Here is a 17,064-nt window from a genome sequence, read left to right as displayed (position 1 = left end):
CGTACTCCGTCCGTTCACCGGTTGGCCCCAATTGGTTTCAGGATACAAGCGGCGGAGAGGCTGCTGTAAACATATCGAGCCGCCGGGAAATGGCCTAGAGGACATATACGCCGTCGGTGTGGAGACATTTACTCTACGGGGCACACACACAGGGGGGCAAAACATAGTAAAACGAAAAAGTCGGGAAACTAGGCTAAGATGCCAGAATCCTCCAGGCTATGTAGATAATTACAACGTATTATTGCAACTCCCTTAACACCATCAAGTAGAAAACCGCACAAGCCCAGGCCACTCGCTCATCCACTAACCATAGTCGCCGTTTCAAGATCAATGCTCTCAATAGTCCCAGTTTCGTCTGTCTCGTAGCTGAAGATGGTGCTTGTACTCGGAGACGCAAGGGTCGTCAGGGGAGCAATAGAGGATAAAATTGTTGGTGTGCTATCAGATGCCCTCATGGCTCCTATTTCTGCGATGTCTTGAGATGCTCGCCGTTGCTCGGGAGGGCCGTTAATTTGCACCAATTGCCCTACATATTCTAGAGCCCGACGGAATCCTACAATTTCATTTTGCATTGCATACGCGCCTAGTGGGACCGGCCGCCTTGGGTCTATGAAAATGTTGTCGGCGCCATTTGGGGTGTTGAATCGACGTTGGAAATGGCTAGATTGCGGGCTAGAAGCCCCATTCAAACAGTTCCATAGCTCAGTCCACCATAAACTGAATCGGTAGCGACACGCCGCCGCACGATACGCCTGGCGAGCTCTCCTTTCTTCGCGCCTTGCGGCAAGATCCACGCGGCGCCGGCGACAAGATATCGAGTCGCGGAAAGTTTTAAATACAAAAGCTATCGTAGCAATGAGGAGAAGCACCACGACGATGACCCCAACAATATGCTGTGTCGACTGTGGTGTTACTATAAGAGACCCTCCCGGCGTCTTTGGACGGTGAGTAATAGCATTAGTCGGTCGGCCTTCGACGGTTACCTGGCTACTGTTTGAAAAAGTGGAGGCAGATGAACCCGTTGTGATGTTTCGGCCTCCTGAGTCTCCGACAAGAGAAGGGCAAAAAGCGCCGGATAAGGTGGGTGGCAGTGTACCAAATCGGTATTTCATGAGGCGAAAAAGATCCGGAACGAGTTTAAAAGAAACTTCAGCAAAGCAGCTGAGAGTTTTGCATTTCTGAAGCATAGACGAGAGACAGGTACAGTCATCCAGAAGATGCATCCTGATTCTCTGGTCCTTTTCCCTGATTATGGTTTCTATTCTCTGTGCCTCCTGCCTAAGTAGATGCAGTTGCTGCAGCTCATCCTCCAGATTGACGATTCTGGTCGCGTCGCTGTTTGCATAACTCTGCACGTGGAACTCGTCGGAGCCCGAAGAATTTAACCAGGATTTAAAGGAGGTATCGTGCTCGGAGATGGATACCGGAGAGGTTGATAGGCGAAATATCTCCGGTTTCCCCACAGAATTAAATGACAGGGCGAATCCAGATGCCTCCTTATTTTCATCAACCCGACCAGCGGGATGGAATGTCACAGTGAGTATCTGAGCAGCATAGTCTTCAACAGATCCAACCGGGCTCGACACACAGAGAGCGCGAAAACTCATGAAGAGGCTGGTAGTTTTGCGGGCATTAGAAAGTTTGCTTGTTATATTTGTCTCCCCAGCAGCAGTGGTGCCGTCCCAATGCAGTTTCAAATCCCGGCCATTGAGGCGTACACGGCTCTCACCGCAAACTGATTTTGTGCTAAGGACGTCTAAGTAGAATATCTATTGCCTTTGTTAAAGGAAAACGAAGCCTGAGCCTATCAGCAGTACGACACATACGACTCCTTGCTCTGCATCATCAAAGCATCCATTGCACGCAGCCTCGAAGGTTATCGGGAGAACGTGTTCATCTGAAAGAAATCAGCCATTGGAGATATAGTCAGCTGTGAGACTAGAACGACTAACTTCGTCGGGATATCGCAGGTGTGCGGACCACAACACCCGAATCTAAGGGCAGCGCAATGGAGTAGACAACAACGGAGACGAAGAGGAGATACAGTAGATAAGTGTTGGCGGTCCAAAGCATACTGAGGGCCAGGGCGTCTCAGCCGAACATGGTGGGGGACTTCTGCCACGGCCTTAAAAAGAGTGTCTTTTGCTTCCTGGCTTGAGTCTCTCACGAGCGATTCTGCCCGTTGTCGTTTTGCGTCAAGGAGGCTCGGCTCTGACTAATACCGGGCTGAGCCTCTTGCAGCGGCTCGTATCCGCCCCGCCCGGCATTCCAGTCATGTGTACGGAGTACGGAGTACTCCGTACGGTAGCCGCGGACTTTTACCTAAGCAGCAGGTTATTCGATGATGATATAATCTCCAGGATAATTAATATTCCGATAGAAGTCCCGGGTCGGGTTATCTATATTCCAGCTCCGCAGGTTGTCAACCTTTATCACATCAACAGCCCAGCAAATGCCAACGCCATACGCTGGCTGTGGTAGATGCACGCTGCTGGTGTCTAGATACAATCCGATTCTCGTATGCTTATTGACTGTTGGCAACAATATTAGTTCCTGACTCTCTGTTTGCGTCACCTACATCATAATTCGGGCTTTTAGCCCCCTCGATACCTTGCGACCATGGTAGGTGTTGCTCTTCTAGAAGATCTGTTGCCGGGTTGTTCCCTTTACTGATGGCCTGCAGCTTCCTCTAGGTCTTCTCAATGCTGCGCAAGGTCACCCGATGCTCGTAGAGCTGAAGAATGGAGAAACCCTCAATGGTCATCTTGTCAACTGCGACAGTTGGATGAATTTAACTCTCAAAGAGGTTGTACAAACAAGCCCCGAAGGAGATCGCTTTTTTAGATTACCCGAGGTTTACGTGAGGGGAAATAATGTATGCTGTTCTATTCCATCCATGCCATTCCCATCATCTGGTAGGAATGGTAAACACGCTGACCTTGCCGCTTTGCTAGATAAAATATCTCAGAGTTCCGGAAGAAGTTGTCGACCTCGCTAGAGATCAGCAGCAGCAAAATCAATCCTCTAACCGCGGGCGTGGGGGCCCACAGCAGTCCCGTGGTGAAGGAGGGCGGGAACGCGGTAGAGGCCGCGGTGGAAGGGGCCGCGGAAGAGGGCGAGGAGGATGATTACGACCATTTATTCTACGAGACTATGCCATTATATCATTTCTTTTGGGGCGGGGCTGAAGCCAAGGCGGTATTATATTGAAATATCTCGCAGGACAATATTTGTTCCGTTTAGTTCTATGGCGTCATTGCTTGAGCGCTGATTGAACTGCCTACGCTTGCTCGGTTGGCAGGAAGACCATGAGCGAACATCACATTTACACTGTTGAAATGAAGATGTACTAATACGCTGTTATACCTGGCTGGGCTTAAAGCAAAAGTCTATAGTGAAAATACCTACCTGCCCTAAAGTCTTCCAAAAAATGACACGATTCAGGCGCTACCTGTTCTATTCCTTCTATCCTTTGGATGTTCACCAATATCATTTTCCCATCCACTTGCATTAGCAGGTCCAATATTACCTGGGGTGTTAAGGGGGCTGATTCCAACCGTTGAAGAGCTTCGTCTACGCACGTGTGGGAGCCCTCTTGATATCGAAGTAGTTGGGTCTCTAGAGCTTTGTCCTTGCTCTCTTTGCACTCGTGCCGTTGGCATGCTGTTGTCATTTGGAAGGGGGGAATCTTCATCTTCATCTGATGACCACCCCTGTTCACCGGGCTCTTTTTCTTTGTTTTCAAACACGCTCGTTCCGCGCCAATCTGCCGCATGGCCCTCCTGTACGGGCTCGCCAGGCGCTGGCTCTGAGATCACCTTGCCAGCAAGTGGTGGACCTCCAGGAATAACTGCACCACCATCCTCCGCCTCTTCTTCGCCAGGAGTGGGTGCAGGATATCTCCATAGAACCTTGAACTTGTCAAAACATCTGGCACCTTTGCTATACGTGCCCTTGATTCCATCCAGGGCATCCCATTCCTCTTCAAATACCCCTGAATCATGCTCGTCTCCACCTTCGAAATAGGCATTGAACCAAACATGGGCTACAGAGGTAATCATGGTCCATCCGGTGTATGCTGCGGTCGCGCGTCTCTCGAAATCTATGTTGACGTCGGAAGTTGGGATAATGAGACGTTTTCTCGGTCGAATAATTACAGACGAAAACCCCTCTTCAGGAGAAACCGCTTTTGAGGCGATTGAGGCATTGTCATCTATTGTTTTCAGAGATTCCTTAACTTTGGGAGGCTCGATATGCGATGATTCTGCTAAGGAAGTCTTAGCGGCCTTTGAAGGATCGGGTGGTACAGGCAGGTCTCCAGGCGTTGTCAAAGTGGTTTCAGACTGAGTCTTCTCATCCTGATATTCTTCTCCGCTATCCACGGTCATCCATTCGCTGCGGTAGAATCGGTGGAAACATTTTATCTTCCGGCCCTCATCCACGTAACTCTCCACCTGGACTTTGACGCCATCTCGTACGCCCCAGATATGTATTTCCAAAAGTTCTACCGGGCGCTCCACATACTTCTTGTTGTACTTGTTTGCCCAACGATCAATATAACGGAGATATCGCAGTTGGCTAGGTATGCTGACACCGGCGCCAAATCCCACGCGCATCCGCCGCTCTGTAAATTGCTTCATCGCATCCTCGGGGGACCAACCCTGCTCACTGATAAGGAAGCTACAAGCAGCGGTGCCGCTCCTCCCTTTTCCTGCTTTACAATGCACTACAATCACCCTTTTGCCTTCTGACTTTCCATTCATCCAATTGCGCATACTGGCCATCATCGGCGGGATAATGGCGAACGGTGGAGGGTGATGATCTGGCCAGGGGAAATGATGTATTCGACCATAAACCTCCTCATCGGGATATCCGGTGCCTTCGGCACGAAATTCCCATATCGACCAATTCTCGCCATGTTTTGAGTCCAGAAAACGTACAAGGGCGTCAGTAGGGTTCCGGTACGCACGTTTGGGGTATGTTGACGACGGTCCGGAGGTAGCTATTACTGCATTTCCGGACATTTATTAGACTCTCTTCGGATAAAAGTAGATTAAGACATACTATCATCGGTCACATAGCACAAATCAAGGTTCGATTCCGCATGACGGATACGTGGGCCCGCCACGATCTGCCGCAGCAGTGATGTCTAAACCTGCAGTCAGTGTTTTCCAATACAAAGCAGACAATATGCTAGGAATTGGTGGCAATCAGCGCCGGGTCCAATCCAAATCGCCAATAAAGGAGAGAGCTGGCGCACCATTGCATCGAAGCCCATGGCGAGGACACACGACTGTACGACATGCGTTGCCAACCATACAGTACAGCCTGGCCCTGGATAATGTTGAAGTGATCAAGAAAGATGGTGGCCGTGCCCTAGGCGGCAGAGTATGTTGTAGTTATGGGAGTTGTTAGTCCAGATCCACGCAGCTGGCTCCAACTCACAGCAAAAATTGAACATGTGACGTCACTCTCAGGCCCCTTGGTTTCAAGATTCTTCTACTGTAAAAGGGCGACACCACGACTACGGCCTGCTCAGAACTCGCTGGATTAATGTAATTATATATATACAATTGCTTTACAGGATAGTGGCTAGCAATTAATCCTTTTCTTGATCCATCGGCGTCATCGACTGTTGGGATGTGTTTGTACGTCCAACACTAGCTCCTACGCTGACCATGGATGTGTTGGCGGTCAACTTTCTGTATCCCCTCTGTACTGGCTTTCTGACTAGGATATCATGTCGTAGAGCGTTTGCGGCGGTGAGGTCCGACTGTGCACATTTCATCCTGATATACCGTTTTGAAGCCTCCGTCAAGGAGAACCCAGACTGCGCCATCTCAAGCAAATATCTATGAGCTATTTCAAAATGTTTCAGGTCTACACACAAAACAATCAGTATTTCGTATGTAGACTGGGTTGGCAAAATGTTGAGTAGCTGCATTTCCTGTAGAAAGAAGCTGATCATGTCTGTGCGTTGAGATTTGCGACAAGCACCGAAAAGGGCGTCGAATGTAGCTGAGCTAGGGCCAGAGCAGCATACGATATGCAATTCACGATAAATATCCATTGCTTCCTCGATGTTACCCCTTTTAGCACATAGCTGAATGGCAATGTTTGCAGCCACCACTGGTACAAGTCTGTTTTCTTCGGTCCGCAGCGCCTTCAGAGTCCGCCACAGATCTTGAGCTTTGATGTCGGACCGAAGCGCAGCGGACAAAAGAAGACGGGTGGAGGGTTCACTAATTCCAAGATTGGCATTCTCCATAGTGCACAGGACGCGAACGGCAGAGTCAAAGTCCCCAGCCATAACATACGTGTCAAGCAGCGACTCGTAGTTATCTAAAGAGATTATAGCCTTCCGTTGGTCTAAGATTTCAAATACCGAAATTGCCAATTCAACGTCTCCTGTGCGAGCACATATTGCAAGGACATTATTGCAAACCCCGTAAGAAGGTATTATATGCCCGCGCTGAACTTGTTGTTTCCAGATATAAGATGTTAGGGCTTTGTGCATTGCAGAGCTGGCCTTGTCAAGCAAATGAAACCACAAATTTGTTGAAAGGTGTTGTCCTGCTGTTATGCGGGGTTGCATTAGATTCAACACTTCGTCGTACTCTTCGGCATCCGCCAAATTATAAATGGTTAATGCATACAGCCATGGCTTGACTTGGATACCCTGTGCCTCCATTTCCTCAATATTATCAAGGGCGAGTTCATATTGCCTCTCCCGTAGGAGACCAATTACAACACTATGCCAACCTGCCGGATCAAGTGTTAGCCATTGGTCTCGAAGAGTAAGAAGAATCTCTTGGCGAATTAGATAATCCGGATGAACAGCAAGAGCCTAAATACTCGATTGTATGTAATTAGCAAAATCTGATAGAATAACATCTATGATGGTACTTACTCTTAATGCTGCATGTAAGGTCCCCGAATCTAGGGTGATTCCAAGCATTTCCATTTCTTGCAGAATACTCTTCACATGCAAGGCTGAGCCAGACGATGAATCGGCATTTGCTAACATCATTGCGCGGTAGTGCTTAAGCTGTGGTTTGATATTTCGACGTTCGATTAACTCACGCAAAATCCGCAGCGCAGCTATATGGTTCGGTCGCTCCCCAACAACAGTGTTCAATAAGGACTCCAGTGTCTTCACGTTCTTTTGTCGGAGTTCATAGCTGGGGCCGACATTTTCGCGTCGTACCCATTCCCTTGCCTGTTTCAACTCTTCGAAATCAAATCCTGTTGGTAGAGGTTCTTCAGGTTCGCAAATACCCTCCGGCCAACTGTCAGCTTCTTTGTCAAAATTGGAAATTTCATTCTCGCTGGGAGAATGTGCTGATCTGGTCGAATGACTGGGTAATGCTGCAGGATGTGGCTGCAATTTCGTCCCTGATGAGACTAGCCTTCGAGACACTTTATGGCTGCGAAAATTTGGTGCCTTAGGCCATAATGGCAAGGACGATGATGGGGAGACAAGCCGAGCAAAAGATGGACGGAAACAAAGCCACAAGCCATCTACAACTTTTGTGGACATTGTCAAAACATTCTGTGTTGGAAAACGAAGCAAGATGATCTATCTTGAAGTAGGTACTCCGTACGGAGTACTCCGTACTTTACGTGCCTCCGGTGTTAGTTAGTCAACTTCTGAGGCGGTTAGCGGCTACCTAACTAACTAACTAACTAGTCAGCCTAAAAGGGCTTAGCTCAATACAAAAGAAATATTCCGTACAGAGTACTATTTGCATATTTTTATGTAGAAGTATATAAAAAAGGAAATGCCTGCAGTAGCCACTATGGCTTGGATAACTAACATGAAGACACCAAGAGGTGCTGAAGACCTCCGTTACACCCCAGGTCTAGCTGGGATTTCATCAGGAGGTCCAAATACTTGCTGGCAGAAGTAATGTATCCTCCTAAAAACGTTGTTAGGATAATTGGCTAAGACCCCGCAAATCTTCTTCGCGTTGTTTTTCCAATCTGATCTTCTTCTTCCGCTCGTATATTCCCCTAACCACCCGCTTCACTTGATCTTCCCCTTCGGCAAAATTTGCTTTTGCCAGCCCAACCACAGCGTCAACTTGCTGTGGTGTATAGACAAAGTTCCAAGTACTCAAAAAGTCATCTTTAGCAGGATCTATGGGGACAGCGTGACTGGAATCATCAACGGTTGCATTGTTAATCTTCGGCTCCTCCGAAGTGAAATTCGATGCCTCGGTATTGGATTGAAGGCGGGGAGCTGCTGGATTCGGTATCAAGGGGAAATAAGCAACCGCGATGCCCGCCTCAGGTTTCATAACATGGAAGTTGGCATCTTGGTCGCCTTGAGTGCCCGAAAAGGTGATTCTCTTAGAAGGGGGCGGCTCGGCAGACAATTTCCTCTCCTCCGTCGTACCAATCCAAATATTACAATATGTGAGATCGGTCTTGCCGGGTTCAAAGTGTGTTGGTAACTTGGGAACTTGATCTATCTCTTCCAAGTTTTGGTGGTCGTTGGCGTTTTTGCGACTCTCTTCTACTATTTCGAGGGCAGATGCTGTTTCTTCAGGTGCAGTATCACTTTTTGGCCATCCTGCACCCATTGGCCAGCCCTTTATTCCACGCTGGCGGGCATACCCATCGACAACGGAGAGCCAATTCTCCTCTCTGATATCGGCCGATACATCAAAAGCAATAATGAGGTCAACGTCTCGGCCAGGACGTAACAGTGGGTATATGGGTAGGTTATTGCTCATGCCGGCATCCATCAGGCGGAGGTGCGAATCTCTGAATATAGATTCGGGGCAGGATTCAGGTAGTTTACCCTCCAGCCCCAGAATAAAATTGGGTACTGTTGCTGGGTCTATTGGGTGCACCCGAGCTAGATCTTCATTTCGCTCTTCTATTAAAGAACCGATTCCAGAAAACCCAGCTATTCCCGTCAATGCTGGCCGTACTTCCTTGTAATAGTGCGCTAAAGTTGCGCAGAATGCGCTGCCCCAAACACCCATAAGCGCCGGAATTCTTAATTCGGGAGCAAAACGACCATGAGAAGGTGAAATGTCTTTTCCTGCTTCAAACTGTCGTCCCAGTGCCCAGATCGGTATTCCCGCTCCAAGCTCTTCACAAAAAAACTCATGGGGAGTGAATTCAAACCATTGAAACCAACTTTCCTGCTTAGCTTCCTTTCTTCTCTCGTTTAGTAAGGCTTCGGTTTCCGTGTTTTCAGATGAAGAAATATCTGGTATTTCATGCCGAACTGCTGTATATATGGGTAAGGGGTTGGCGCCGGAATCAATATGGCTGCGTTGACTGGAAAGTTTGAGGTCGCGATCCAGAGGTCCAACATTTCCGCCGGATGGCACAAGAAGCCTAGAAGCTAGCAAGATCCCATAGATATCGACTAAGCCAAAATCCGCATCCGGATCACTTTTCAATTTTTCAACCACGCTCCGCAGCAAATATTTGTTTGTTGGGGTTGTTGTCAATAAATTTAGAGCGGCAGGCGGAAACGCAATGTGTATATCAAGTCTGCTTTTAAGATGATCAATCATTGTTCCAAAATCCTGTTTTGCAAGGGAAGAGTGATAAATTGCCTGTAGCCAGCAAGACCCGCTGACTCCGGCTGTATACATCACGCAATCCCACAGTCCAGCCTCTTGCGCTGCAAGATAAGAGCCAGTACCGGCTACAAGAGCACGCAGGCCCCCGCCGGAACCACACATAGCAATCACCGGTACATCATCTGGATGCACATCTTCATCAAGACCTAGGTAATCGGCAAGTTTCTTCGCAATTGCTCGGCGGCGTCGCCATTGAAAGTATTGCTCCTTGCGACAGATCCCTTCGCCAATTCGGACGGTGGCGGACCGCGTTATCTCGGGATTGGAAGTTGGATCTTGCGCTTCTGACCAAATATCATCAGCCAGTGACCCTTGGGCCATTGACAGCTCTCGTTGAAGACTCTGCAACTTTTCCGGGAGTAGTGAGGTCCACGTTGGCACAACATAGCTCTTTAAGTGATCCGCCCATTCCAAAGAGTTAAACGAACCCCTTGGAATCCCTAGCTTCTGCCCCAGCTTTTCCCAAGCCGAAACCTCTTCTTCAGAAAGGTGATCTTTAGAAACCACATCCTTCTCCAGCTCTTCTTGGCTAGACTCCTTAGTATGGGGCCTAGGTTTCCAGGTTGCGATATTGCGTCCTGCATCACAATTTATGGGTCGTCCCCCGATGAATGCAGAAAAGGAATACCCACTCCCCAAGAGCGCGCTAGCACCTAACGGCCATTTCCATCTAGCCCGTAAAATTCCGGCAGCGCCCATTGCAGCAAGGACATTGCCAGATAGATGTGTTGTTTGTTCATTGATCAAGACGCGACCGAGCTTCGAAATCATCTGGAATGACGTCAATCACAGCTTCCGATTGGCTCGGCAATTGTGCTCTCCCGACCCGAGACTGGACGCCAAATATGGAGGCACGTGATTTGCTGAGTAATAAGTGGTTACATTATTAAAGGTCAAGCGGCACCATTGAATGCCCAATCGGGCTGTCAAGCTCCCTGCCCGGTTCTTGTGAAACGGTTTGCGCCTACGCAAAGGAGCAAGCGAGCAAACCGATCGCGAGGCCGATTATGGGACCACTGGGGAGGATGACCAACCTATCCCCGGCTGCGTGAGTTGTTAGTTTAATGTTCCTTTCCCTCTCTATTCTGCACTCAATATCTGACCTCCCCCTTGTTAGGCATCATGGTCGCCCCACGGAACGCCGTACATGCGGAAGAGAGTGCGGAGGTGGAGGTGCTTTATGCAGATTTAGAAAAGCTTAATGCCCTGACAAAGAAAATCCAAGGCTCATTATCACGTCTTGAAGCAAGTGGAAAGGTGGTCAAAGATGCCATAGGTCCTATTTACAACAATACCCAGGGCCTACAGGTCACCAACAACAATATTGACAAGATAAACGAGGCCATAGATAGGCTTCGCCGACCATTAGATGTTAAGGGAAAGGAGGAGGCCATTATTCGCGCTGGGTATGGCTGTCACACTTGATTGGAGTGCATTATTTAACCGTCACTCTAGACCGCAGAATGCTGGATTACCACAATACCTCGGCGCTCTTAACCGCATTGCCATTGCACTTACAGATCTCCAGGCTACCAAAATTCGCTCCAATCAAAAAGCGATTTCTGAATTCAGTACTCTTCTCGCAACAGGTAGCGCTCAAGTGCAAGACCTTTACCGCTCCATCCTACGAGCAAATGTTGGAACTATAGAGCCACTACATTACTTAACTAAACGTAAGTAAGCATATTTATATAGAGTTGGTGTTAGCACTTACTTATACTTATCCAGAACTTCCCTTTCCCTCCATACCGGAAGATAGAATCCAAGACTTAGCACCACTTTGCACAGCAATTTCAAATGTGTCGAAGGGGATCCCTTCAAATGACCCGAATGAAAACCCTGCGATTACAATTTATGCCGAAACTCGCGGCCCTTACGTCACCTCTAGCTTGCAAAATCTCGCGACAGCGTCCATTAGTACGGCAAAACGACGCCCCACGGATGGACCTTATAAACAAGGAACGAACGGCATTAGCGTCTATGCGAGTGGCATAGAGGGAATGGTTGTGGCAGAGAATGAAAATGTGCTTGGTGTCTTCCCACCTGCTTACCAGGGTAAAGCATTACAAGCCACCTGCCGATTTGCCCTAGCAGAATTCTCAAAAACACTAAGAGAATTGAACATGTATATCAAAAACAATCTCATGACGGATTGCTTCCTTGCTTTTGAAATTATTGAAATTGTTACGTCCTTGTCATACCGACTCGACTCAAAGACTGGAGAGTTGAAAAATCTTTTTTTTGAAGCGCTTAGGCCTGTAAGGGAGACCGCTAAGTCGTCTCTTTCCGAAATTCTGGAAGAAACCCGACGAAAAGCGTCTAATCTTGCTGTTCTCCCTAATGATGCAGCACCGGTACCCCTAGTGAATGAGGTCATGAGTACCTTAGCTACCCTGACTGCCTACTCTGCACCGTTAGCTTCTATTCTCACCTCCCTTGGAGATGGGAACTGGAAACCAGCGGGCTCCAACACCAACGCCCCCCTTGATGTTAACCCAGATAGCTCAACAATCCTCTCCCATTTCATCCTTGACATGGTAGAAGCTCTGCTTTCGGCACTTGACCTCCGGGCGAGAAGTTTACTCCGATCAAAGTCGACTATTGGGGTGTTCCTTGCCAACTGTATTTGCGTTGTTGACCGTTCTATTCGCAATAGCAGTGAGCTCTCGAGATATCTTTCTACTCCCCAAAATGAGGCTCGGCTTGACGTATGGCGAAAGAAAGCCGTGTCGACTTATATCGATGCGTGGCGCGAGCCATCTTCGCAGCTCCTTGACGTACAATACACAAGCCGAGGTGCCCGCCCCACATCCGGTGGACCCGTCGATTCTACTGCCATTGTTAAGTCACTCTCGTCAAAAGACAGAGATGTCATCAAAGACAAATTTAAGGGCTTCAATTCCTCCTTTGAAGATCTTATTGCGCGGCACCAATCATATTACATAGAACGCCAAGTTCGCACGGCCCTAGCTAAGGAGGTGCAGAGTCTCATTGAGCCCTTGTACGCAAGATTCTGGGATCGATATCATGAAATTGACAAAGGCAAGGGAAAGTATGTGAAATATGACAAGGGGGGGCTAGCAGCACAGCTATCAGCCTTGAATTAGTATCATATACTGTACATTCAGTGTTCATCGGCCACTTTGCTTATATTAGCCCATAGAGGGCGTGTTGTTACATATATCTTTACTTAATCGCTATACAAGAGGGGGGGGAGATTGGTTAACATTTCTATTGTCTAGCATGATGATTGTTAGTGGCGATTATATCACCCCTCAAATTCCCTCCTATACTATCTAACTTCAAATCAACAAAACCAAGTGTATGTATTTTGCACATAACTCAATGGGGCCAATTGAAAAGCCCAATCTCACCTGTGCATCAACATGTCACAGTAGTTAGGCATTAGTCAGCACCCTGGTGAAGCGAGATATTGGTTGTCGTCCGAACTTAACTAAAAGTTCTCACCACTGGATACATACTAACAGTGCTTCATAAGCTACTGAATGTTCTGCACCTACCCTGCATGTTTTGCGTTTGTTTGCTGATACCCTCATCTGAATTGCCAACATACTTCCCTACTTGCTTCCCTAAGGGCTTGTTTGATCATTGCAGTTGAACTATACCCAGTCAGATTTGATGATGAATTCTAACTTCCACGATGACGTTATCATGGCTGGGGGAGGTGAAGTAGCAGCTGAGCCGATGGAAGCAGATAGCGACAATGTTGCCTGTGAGTGTGACCAAGGATCAGAAGAGCTGCTTATAGCCTATATGTACTTTGTGGTGCCCACTTGAACTACTCTATCAGAAAGATAGACCAGCCCTTTGTTTTAATTGCCTTGGAGTTTGATTCAATTTTCATGGACTCTTGATATCTTAGGATAGGCAATGCCATGCATCCCTAGCCTCCCATTAATATACACCCAGTGCTTTATCTACTGTCCCCTATGACATACTAATTTCCAAACCTCCTACCAGCCAAACGCCAGCGTGCCCGTTATGGCCACAATCGCGTTCCTTCAGACGGCGTCTATGGCCATCCCGAAGAGCTTGACCAGTCCTCAGAAACACGAGAACGTCGACACGCGGCGATAAGCATTTTAGGCGACACTGAGCTCTTGACCTTTCATGCTCTAGCAAGTAATGAGGTAAGACCTCCCGTTGTTTCTTTTCAAATACCGCCCCCAAAACCAAAATTCAGGCAATCAAGACGCATTAAAAGAGAGAAATATCTAAAGGCACCAAACTTCCCTTACTAGTCAATTCCTCAAGCTCGTCAGCGGTTTCTTCACCATCTGATTGGCATCCCACCGCCCACTGCTCGGCCCTTTGCTATTCAAGATGTGTCTCGACACCGCCTCGATGATATGCAGCACATCTACCCCCGTCGACCACCCCAATTGCATCCTAAGGATGCCGGTGCTCAGAAAAATAGTGGTAATAAGTCCGGCTATACGACTTATGAGGAAGCACCCACTGTGGTTGATATTATCGAGGTTAATGGCGGCTGGGAAGGAAATCTTGACAGTCAAAATAAGACAAAAAGTGTTTCCGCTAGCGGAAGCAGCAGAAGTGGTGGAGGACCAAGCTCAAGCCATACTAGAATCAAGGGTAAAGGAAGATAGGCCTCGGCTTCCTGTGGTTAAGAGTTTCCTCCCTTTTATGTTTTTTCCTGAATTAGCGTCGTAGCACATCCTATTCATACAGATCAGCACGCACAACACTGTTCGTGTCTCGATACTCTTCCAGCAGTTTACTAGAGGTTAATTGTATTCATACATTCTCCATTTCATTGCTTCTAAAGTTATTTACTTCTAGATAAATACACACTCAGCTTGGGGTACAGCTTTACCTACGTATATCACACGCAATCAGCGATAAATATATAGGTAGTTATATACGAAAATAGAATAGCAATAATCACAATTGTTCCTGCATCTCATATTCTATTTTGTTGTATTTCTTGCCGGTTTCGTTTTCGACGCCTTGCTATCCGGGGATAAGTTTGGGTGAAAAAGATGTTTGGAGGGTAATCATATTCAGAAACTTGATGCAGACAATAAGAAACCGTGGTGACATTTTAATCGATAAATGTTTCGTAATGTCCACGGGGGCAAAGTTGTAATTGATGTGGCTCACAGCAATAGACCATCTACTGCGCAGCGAGTGAAAAGGGGGCGTCATGAAGGGTGGTACTCGTTATCGTGCTTTTTTTCGGAACTATTAAGATCTCTGCGCCATTGACTAGTTTTTTTCTGTTAAAATATTGAGTGCGTAATCGAAAATTCGTTGCATAAAGTTGTGTAAAGAGAGAATTAATGTGGAAAGTGATCAAGCTTTTGGTCCATAAAGCAATCCACGTAAAAACCGGAGGAGTGGTCGAAGTCTCCTGATACGCAGGAATACGGTAATCCTTTACAAGAAGGAACATAATGTGAGCAATCAAATTCCGCAGCCGGCCAGAAAGGAAACGGAAATCGACGGGCGAGAGCCCACAGGCATGGGTTCTCACCAACTTCTTTCCTGATGGACGAGACTCTCCGCATCCCCGACTTGTTTCCTTTCTGAAACCTCTCTGCTTTTTATCATTGAACGAATAACGGCAATATTCATAGGTGTTAGTCCTTGGTTTGTGGACGTAGTCGAAGAAAATGAAGGATAAAGGTGGCGAGATGAGCGTACGAGCGTGCGGCCGTCCTTCATGACTGGTAATTGTCATTGAAGGGGCTCCGAGCTTGATGAGAGGCGATTTAGATGGAGATAGACATCAGTTCCATAGCTAAAACAAAAAATGTTAGCACACTGTTTTCAAGCAAAAGCAGGAATAGCGAACGGAGAGATGCTTTACCCCTCCATACTGATCAATTTCAGGTCTCCACCAAAATATCGCGCATAGAGCCGACTAATTGGGAGGCCATAGCCAAAGCCAGCCATAGGGGCCTTGAAATCGCTCTTATTAAAATCTGGGTCCAGGTTTGGTGTTTGATCGACAGTGGTGTACATATATGTCCACACCAGTGGAATTGATGACCGTGGAATCCCACCTCCTTCATCCGAGATTTTAATTGTTATATCCTCACGGCCTTCCGCAACGATGACCTTAATCTCTGGAAACGAGTCGCTCTCAGGGCCATGGGTCTCCACCACCGCACGCAATGAATTTTTCAAGGTCTCGAAAAGCATGTGAGACAAATGTCCAGGGACGTACATGAAATTCAGATCTGGTTTGCAGACGAGCCTGACTTTTGGGGCATCAAATAGTCCATAATGGTCCTCGCACACAAAGCGTGCATTCTCAATAGCCTCTTGTGCAAGTTCACGGACATTTGTCCTTGTGCAGATGATTCCAACATAATTGGGGTGGTACTCATGGGTTTGTTGTGTGAGCGCAATATGCTGGCCGATCAGCATCCGTATGCCGATACGCGACATGTAAAAACGGTCTAAGAATGATTGTATGTTTGAATCGATTTGCAGTCTCTGTCTTTTCCGCTTCCATTCCAAAATTCCCTGTGCGACAGTTGTAACAACACTGTCGTGTCTTCTCTTGATGTGATGAAGAGTTGAGGCGAAACGGTTATTATAATCTCTGAGCTCTGGCGGCCATTCAGCGCCATCGTCTGCAGCAACAAAATATCTTCGGCTTCTGCTGATTTTATGTTTTCCATTCCCATTACCATTACCATTTCCATTTCCATTCCCATTGATGCATAAGTCTTTGGTTTGTTGGAGGATTGAGGTAGTTGAAGAACGATACTGGCCCTCCTTGACACTCGGATTCTGCGTGGCCTCTTCCAACAGCCTTGGTTCACGGCCAGTCAGGCGACCAGGGCGTAGCAGGCGTGATCTGACTTCTTGTGAGAGTGTTGGTCGGGGAAGACTTATAATTTCCTAATACAGACATTGTGAGTCAGATGACATTTTGCAGAATGCCGAGAGGGAAAGGGGTCATCGGCTTCACATACCTCAAATGACTGTGCATACCAGTCCTGCACCTTTTTTATTGATGGCATATCATTCAACCCATCTGGTAAATCGCCAAGCTCTTTTACTCTGTGCGCCAAACGAATTGGCAATTCTTCTGAAAGGAACTGGGATGCGCGAAACAACGTTCCTTGATAGCGAGCAAACAGATTAGAACAAGCACCATCTGTGAGGTCTAGAATAGAACAATTGCACACACCTGTATCTAACATACCTGTCGAAGGTCTATGGCCGAATTGAACCATCTGTCTTAAGGAGACGCCTGTTGCGGGGAACGAAGCATAGTGGCCGATGGTATCCATCAAGCGCTCCGAAGCCTTCCACATAGTCGCAAGTGACATTCAGGCCTTGCGGCCTACTACCTAGTGGGTGGAATAAGAGAGTTGGCTCAGCACCCTGGCTGAGAACGCAGAGTGACGAGGTAGAAAGGGACAGACGGCCACAGTGCGACGCGCCAGGCGAATGCGGAAGA

At 47.6% G+C, this 17,064-nt stretch overlaps 8 protein-coding genes across 8 annotated transcripts; 3 read left to right on the top strand and 5 right to left on the bottom strand.

Annotated features, from left to right (window-relative positions):
* Nucleotides 1-296: 296 nt before the first annotated feature.
* LOZ57_002755 (uncharacterized protein) lies at nucleotides 297-2,073 on the bottom strand (the record flags this gene model as incomplete). Its single annotated transcript, XM_049251816.1, has 3 exons — nucleotides 297-1,769; nucleotides 1,827-1,897; nucleotides 1,953-2,073. 3 exons carry the CDS (start codon nucleotides 2,071-2,073, stop codon nucleotides 297-299), a joined length of 1,665 nt encoding a protein of 554 aa, XP_049109134.1.
* Nucleotides 2,074-2,619: 546 nt separating this feature from the next.
* Nucleotides 2,620-3,128, top strand: LSM4 (RNA processing protein; the record flags this gene model as incomplete). The annotated part of the gene is made up of 3 exons (XM_049251815.1): nucleotides 2,620-2,622; nucleotides 2,684-2,875; nucleotides 2,955-3,128. The coding sequence occupies 3 exons, from the start codon at nucleotides 2,620-2,622 to the stop codon at nucleotides 3,126-3,128; spliced, it is 369 nt and encodes a 122-aa protein (XP_049109133.1).
* Nucleotides 3,129-3,440: 312 nt separating this feature from the next.
* TEP1 (Telomerase protein component 1) lies at nucleotides 3,441-5,278 on the bottom strand (the record flags this gene model as incomplete). Its single annotated transcript, XM_049251814.1, has 3 exons — nucleotides 3,441-5,008; nucleotides 5,065-5,149; nucleotides 5,261-5,278. 3 exons carry the CDS (start codon nucleotides 5,276-5,278, stop codon nucleotides 3,441-3,443), a joined length of 1,671 nt encoding a protein of 556 aa, XP_049109132.1.
* Nucleotides 5,279-5,599: 321 nt separating this feature from the next.
* LOZ57_002752 (uncharacterized protein) lies at nucleotides 5,600-7,540 on the bottom strand (the record flags this gene model as incomplete). The annotated part of the gene is made up of 2 exons (XM_049251813.1): nucleotides 5,600-6,847; nucleotides 6,911-7,540. 2 exons carry the CDS (start codon nucleotides 7,538-7,540, stop codon nucleotides 5,600-5,602), a joined length of 1,878 nt encoding a protein of 625 aa, XP_049109131.1.
* A 391-nt stretch (nucleotides 7,541-7,931) lies between these two features.
* LOZ57_002751 (uncharacterized protein) lies at nucleotides 7,932-10,304 on the bottom strand (the record flags this gene model as incomplete). Its single annotated transcript, XM_049251812.1, has 1 exon — nucleotides 7,932-10,304. The coding sequence occupies one exon, from the start codon at nucleotides 10,302-10,304 to the stop codon at nucleotides 7,932-7,934; it is 2,373 nt and encodes a 790-aa protein (XP_049109130.1).
* Nucleotides 10,305-10,727: 423 nt separating this feature from the next.
* EXO70 (exocyst complex component exo70) lies at nucleotides 10,728-12,712 on the top strand (the record flags this gene model as incomplete). The annotated part of the gene is made up of 3 exons (XM_049251811.1): nucleotides 10,728-11,011; nucleotides 11,061-11,278; nucleotides 11,334-12,712. 3 exons carry the CDS (start codon nucleotides 10,728-10,730, stop codon nucleotides 12,710-12,712), a joined length of 1,881 nt encoding a protein of 626 aa, XP_049109129.1.
* Nucleotides 12,713-13,277: 565 nt separating this feature from the next.
* LOZ57_002749 (uncharacterized protein) lies at nucleotides 13,278-14,233 on the top strand (the record flags this gene model as incomplete). The annotated part of the gene is made up of 3 exons (XM_049251810.1): nucleotides 13,278-13,338; nucleotides 13,587-13,756; nucleotides 13,868-14,233. 3 exons carry the CDS (start codon nucleotides 13,278-13,280, stop codon nucleotides 14,231-14,233), a joined length of 597 nt encoding a protein of 198 aa, XP_049109128.1.
* Nucleotides 14,234-15,452: 1,219 nt separating this feature from the next.
* On the bottom strand, nucleotides 15,453-16,918 carry PDK2 ([Pyruvate dehydrogenase (acetyl-transferring)] kinase isozyme 2; the record flags this gene model as incomplete). The annotated part of the gene is made up of 3 exons (XM_049251809.1): nucleotides 15,453-16,499; nucleotides 16,574-16,758; nucleotides 16,807-16,918. The coding sequence occupies 3 exons, from the start codon at nucleotides 16,916-16,918 to the stop codon at nucleotides 15,453-15,455; spliced, it is 1,344 nt and encodes a 447-aa protein (XP_049109127.1).
* Between the last annotated feature and the right edge of the window lie 146 nt (nucleotides 16,919-17,064).

The sequence above is a fragment of the Ophidiomyces ophidiicola genome, assembly GCF_022830035.1.
Source record: "Ophidiomyces ophidiicola strain CBS 122913 chromosome Unknown scaffold_8, whole genome shotgun sequence".
NCBI lineage: Eukaryota > Fungi > Ascomycota > Eurotiomycetes > Onygenales > Onygenaceae > Ophidiomyces > Ophidiomyces ophidiicola.
The sequence above is the reverse complement of the archived record's forward strand: the minus strand, read 5'-3'. Positions and strand labels throughout refer to the sequence as shown.